The sequence below is a fragment of the Hemitrygon akajei genome, chromosome 16, assembly GCF_048418815.1.
Source record: "Hemitrygon akajei chromosome 16, sHemAka1.3, whole genome shotgun sequence".
NCBI lineage: Eukaryota > Metazoa > Chordata > Chondrichthyes > Myliobatiformes > Dasyatidae > Hemitrygon > Hemitrygon akajei.
Genome location: NC_133139.1, coordinates 63,278,462 through 63,284,461, shown reverse-complemented (window position 1 = coordinate 63,284,461; position 6,000 = coordinate 63,278,462). Strand labels below are relative to the sequence as shown.

Here is a 6,000-nt window from a genome sequence, read left to right as displayed (position 1 = left end):
TCCATTCCTTTCCTGTCCATATACCTATCCAATTTTACTTTAAATGACAATACCGAACCTGCCTCTACCACTTCTACTGGAAACTCGTTCCACACAACTACCACTCTCTGAGTAAAGAAATTCCCCCTCGTGTTACCTCTAAACTTTTGCCCCCTAACTCACAACTCATGTCCTCTTGTTTGAATCTCCCCTACTCTCAATGGAAAAAGCCTATCCACATCAACTCTATCTATCCCCCTCATAATTTTAAATTCCTCTATCAAGTCCCCCCTCAACCTTCTACGCTTCAAAGAATAATGACCTAACTTGTTCAACCTTTCTCTGTAACTTAGGTGCTGAAACCCAGTTAACATTCTAGTAAATCTCCTCTGTACTCTCTCTATTTTGTGACATCTTTAGACCCAGTTTGTCTAATACTTTGCAAATGCTTTAGAGAGTTGCCCTAAAGCAGATTGTACACTGCAGAGGATATCACACTGTGATTCACAGTATGATTACACACTTCATAATCGCATTCAGCATCCTTGAGTCTCAGCTGAGCAGCCCCCCCACCCAGTCACTTTTAATAGTGAATATTTCACTATTTTGTTTGTTTTCCAGCCTTCCAGTAACTTTGCTCTAGATTTCTCACCTTTTTCTTGGCCAACCAGCCAGCTGGAAGCCAAACTTGTAATTTGAGAGAATTTTGCCTCCTGTTTTCCTGTATATATGTCACATGACCTGCTGAAGGAAAGGTACTCGCTATGTGCCTTAAGGCCACTCTGCCCTGAACTTTGACCTTTCAGAGGTTGCTTGTGTGTGGTGGTACAAGCGGACAAATTCTGTGTCAGTGATCAAAGTTGTGAGTTAGAATGTGGAAAGAATGTTTTACTGTAAAGTAAGGGACTAAGTGCCCTTGAAACCACTAACCTACTCAGTCAGTATTGCGCAGTACAGTATTAGAATTTTATTAGATTAGACATTAGATTAAAAGAACTACTTTTTGAGGATGGGATTCCTTTTGCTCACAAAGTTCTAATGTATTTTACTTTTATGCAAGAGTGTCCCAGAAAGTATTTCAAAATAAATTTATTAACAAAGCACTATATGTCACCATATTCTACCGTGAGATATGATTGTTGAAAGCAAATAAATTCAATAGAAATTATGAAAAACTATAAATAACAAACTCACAAACAATTAACATGAAAATCATGCAAATTATATTTTTTAAAAGTAAATAAATAATAATGAGTTGTAAAGCACTTGAAAGTGAGTCGATAGGTTGTGGAACTAGTTCAGCATTGGGATAAGTGCAGTTTACAACATCAGTTCAGGAGCCTGATGGTTGTAGGGTAATAGCTGCTCCTGAACCTGGTGGTGTGGGACCCAGGGCTCCAGTCTTTTTGGTCTAAGATTTATTTGGATGCTATTTATTTATTGAGATAAGTATTATGTCTAAGAGCGTCTGAAGCATGCTAGTTTCTGCACAGCAGATTCCTTGTACAACGAAGGACGCCAAGGTGGTGTAGCAGTTAGCACAACGCTGTTACAGCTCAGGGCATTGGAGTTTGGATTTCGATCCCATTGTCCTCTGTAAAGAGTTTGTACGTTTTCCCCATAGAATGCCCAAAGATGTACCAGTTAGTAAGTTAATTTGTCATTGTAAGTTGTTCTGTGTATAGGCTAGGGTTAATTAGGGGGTTGCTGGCTGATGCAGCTCAAAGGTCCAAAGGGCCCATTCCTCGCTGTATCATTAAATAAATAAATAATCTCATCAGCGCTGGATATGTGTGAAGTTGCTCATTTTAGCTTTGGCGTAACTGTGACGCTGGCACAAGTAAGAAGTTAGTTATGAAGTTCACTGGTCCTCCTCAATGCGCAGACCAGCTCCCAATAGAGTTAACAGTAAATTTGTCGAAGTCTGTACTTCTCACCATATACGAACTTGAGATTCATTTACTCGCAGGCATTCCCAGTAGAAAAACAGTAGACTCAATGGAGAACTACACACAAAGAGATTGACAAGCAACTCATGGGCAAAAGAAGACAAATTGTGGAAATATAAAGAAAATAGATAAATAGATAACACTGAGAACATGAGTTGTAGAGTCCTTTTAAAGTGAGTCCATAGGTTGTGGAATCAGTTCAGAGTTGAGGTGAGTGAAGTTATCCAAGCTGGTTCAGGAGCCTGATGGTGAAGGGTAATAACTGTTTCTGAACTGGGTGCTGTGGACATTAAGGATTCAGTACCTCCTTACTGATGGCAGCATTGAGAAGAGAGCATGGCCCTCTTGACTAAACTGGGAGAAGTTAAAGGAAGTTGTTGTTAATAAATTAAGACAGTTTTCATGATAGGCCCACTTATTACAGGCACATTATTCTACAGAGTTAACGATGGAAAACTTGGGCTTTTAGCTTGTCAATGCACCACCCTCCACCCAGTCACTTCTTACTTTTAATAGTGGTAATTTGAAAGAAATTTGTTTTCCAGCTTCCCTATAATTTTTCTCTCATTTTCTCGCCTTGTTCTTGGCCAACCAGTCCACAGTACTGGATGCCATAGCTGTAATTCCAGACATGCTGAAGGAAAGGTCCGAGTTTTGTCCATTTGGGCTGCTTATTCCTGAAATTAAAACATACTAGTGGCTATTTCAATCCTTGTTATTGGCAGTAGTTTCCCTCTTGAACCCCACCACCATTCCCGCCTCGCTCGGTCTGTTTCCGAACCTGAGATTGTGTTTCCCCTCTGACCAGATTCGTTACAGGAAGGACAAAGTTTTAAGCAAACAGACTCCCTGCTTTCCCTCAGTAACACAGCTGAAGGACCTTGCCAATGGATGTGCAGTGGCAGCCCTCATACACCACTACTGTCCTGACGTGCTGCGTTTGCAAGGTGAGTGAGCGTTGTGCGTTAATGGGAACGGATACAAGCAAAATGAGATGAATGTGGGCACGGTGCGTGGGTGGGCATTCCTCCAAAATGGATTGTATTTATAAGTCACTGACTTAGATAATGTGAAATTTGCTATTGCGATGGTACACTGCAAGCACATAAAATTGCTATAAATTACAAAAATAACAGAATAACCAGGTAGTGTTCATGGATCATTCAGTAATCAATGGTAGAGGAGAAGAAACTGTTGCTAAAATGTTGACTGTGTTTCTTTAAGCTTCTTCCTGTACCTCCTCCCCCAGCAGTAGTAATGAGCTATGGGCATGTTCCAATGGTGAGGGTCCTTGTGACGGATGCACCCTGCCTCTCGAAGATGTTCTTGCTGTTGGGGAGGGTTGTATCTGTAATGGAGCTGGCTGAGTCTGAAACCTTCTGTAGCTGCTTCCGATCCTGTGCTTCCGTGTCAGAATGCTCTTCACACACAGTACAGTGATGGCCCTTTGGCCCACGGTGTCGTTCAGCACTTGCCGATCATGGGAATTTGACTTCCAGATCTCCATCTCTGGATTCACATAGACCTCCGACCCTGGAGCTCGCTGGGGCCCCCTAATTTGTCCAGAAAGCACCCTGACATTTTTCATTTCCCACCTCATCTCTGAAGTTCTTGACAATTCTCTCTTGAATTCTGAAGCAGGACTTTTCAAAGTTCATTCTGTATTTCACCAAGCCTTTGGCTTTCTGTTGTGTATGTCCTAGGTAAAACAAGAATATTGCAACAAGCACTCTCTGTAGGAACTTGGGACAATCCCACCAATGTGGGATTAAACTGTAGCATTAAAGGTGGCAGATTTGATGGGATTCTCAGCAGTGAAATCTGGAAGTGCACCTGTGCAGAAGAACAAAAACAAAGCTGATTTCTTATAAATCCAAAGTGAAAGTCAAAGTAAATTTATAATCAAAGTACTTGCATCTCACCATACACTACCCTGAGATTTATTTTCTTGCAGGCATTTACAGGAAAATAAAGAAATGCAGTAGAATTTATGAAAAACTATATGTATCAAAGACTGATCAACAGCCAGTGTTGTGACATATACTGTATCTTCTTGGATAATAAATTATACCCTGACTTTTACCTTGATTCTAACCAACATCAGGGTAAAGATTAAAAGGGATGAAAGATTTCCTTTATTTGTTCACAAGTCCATCGAAACTTACAGTGAAATGTGTTGTTTTGTATAAATGACCAACACAGTTTAAGATGTGCAGGGGGCAGCCCACAAGTGTTGCCATGCTTCCAATTCCAACATGGCACGCCCACAACTCAGTGACCCTAACCCGTCCGTCTTTGGAAGATGGGAGGAACACGGAACGCCCGCACGATAGCGTGGCAGTTAGCGCAGTCACCGTTGGAGTATCGATTCGCACCGCTGTATGTAAAGCAGTGGCGCGATTGTAACAAGTTTGAATGTTCCCCCAGTGACTGCATGGGATTCCTCCCACCGCTCTGGTTTCATCCCACGTTCCAAAGACATACAGATTGGGATTAGTGAAGTGCGGGCATGCTATGCTGGTGCCGGAGATGTGGTAACGCTTGCGGGCTGAGCCATAGCAACACGACAGAAAATGGTGGATTTCTCTATATGTTTCAATGTACGTGTGACAAACAAAGTTTAGGTTGCCTCAGATTACTGCTTGCATGCTAGTGTTTGTAATGATTATTCTTTAAACGTTTCTGCACCTTCCCTTTATCCTTCTACCTTTGCAGACATTTGCCTGAAGGAAACCATGTCTGTAGCTGACAGCCTTTACAATCTCCAGCTGATTGTCGACTTCACGCAGGAGTACCTGGGCAGTTGCTTTCACTTGGCTCTGGAGGATATGCTCTACACCCCACCACTGCTGAAGGTAATGGGTTGATCTGCATGTGGCTGTGTCAGTCAGTGGTAACCTGGTGCACGTGACAGTGGAGAGTGGCACAGTCAGTGGGTGACATCAGCTAGGGCTGGGCAATGGCTGGCTCATCCTGCTCCTGCTTTGCTGTCTTTCCACGTGGTAGCTCTCTCCCGAGCAGAGGGATTAAACGTGGTCAGCAGGGATTGTTAATGGCATGTGGAAGAGTATGCAAATGATGTAATCACTTTGATGTACGCATGTTAAATAAATAAATGGCACAAATATAAATAAATCTGTATCTATGGATTATTGGTGAATATCTCAGGAATGGGATTGGTAAAATTTCTCAGAGATTCAGAATCAGAGCCAGGTTTAGAGATACAGCATCGTAACAGGCCTTCTGGCCCAGTGAGTCCAGTTACGTTTACCCCTCCATCACCCCTACTGAGGCATAGGCTGTTGACACCAGCACACCCAAGTCCTCTGTCCTGGGCCAATCTTTCACATTGTCTCCCGGTGTAACCCCTAAATGGTGTATCCTTCCTCTTGCAGGGATGAGGACTTTGGAGCTTCTGTTGGCGTTTCTGTAGTGCTGGGTTTTTACCAATGGGGTTGCTGTCCCCATGCCCAAACCTGCTCCTTTAGCAGCTGGGTTTGGGAGAGTTCCCCATGTGAACGATTACATCTTTAGAATTATCAGTGGCATAGTTCGTGACAATTTTTATGTCTACAACATAAAAATCACTAAAAGTTACAAAAATAAATAGCGCAAAAGAGGAATAACAAGATTCAGGAGATGATGGAAGGTTGGAGCAACAAACACAAAATACTTAAGGAACTCAGCAGCTCAGGCACCATCTATGGAGGGGAATAAACAGTCAATGTTTCAGACCAAGACCCTTCATCAGGATTAGAAGGGAAGAGGGCAGAACCCAGAATATGAAGGTAGGGGGAGGGTGAGGAAGACAGTCTGATAGTTGATAGGTGAAGCCAGATGACAGGGGAAAGGTGGGTGGATGGAGGGGGAGGTAATGAGATCACCTTATTATACGAGGAGACACTTAATAGTCTAACAGAAGCCAGGTAAAAGCTGTTCCTAAAACGCTGAGTGTGTATCTTCTGATTCCTGTACCTCTTACCTGAAGGTAATAAAGAGATGAGGGCCTGTCCTGGATGGTTGGGGTCCTCAGTGATGGATGAGGCATTGCCTATTGAAGATGTCCTCGATG

At 42.7% G+C, this 6,000-nt stretch overlaps 1 protein-coding gene across 5 annotated transcripts in view; it reads left to right on the top strand.

Annotated features, from left to right (window-relative positions):
- Window positions 1-6,000, top strand: part of camsap3 (calmodulin regulated spectrin-associated protein family, member 3) — a 290,431-nt gene that overhangs the window by 198,288 nt on the left and 86,143 nt on the right. For all 5 annotated transcript variants that reach the window (XM_073069025.1, XM_073069024.1, XM_073069022.1 and 2 more), the window contains 2 exons: window positions 2,737-2,875; window positions 4,644-4,783. In XM_073069025.1, the coding sequence (XP_072925126.1) occupies window positions 2,737-2,875; window positions 4,644-4,783 (279 nt within the window). The remainder of the gene's footprint in view (window positions 1-2,736; window positions 2,876-4,643; window positions 4,784-6,000) is intronic.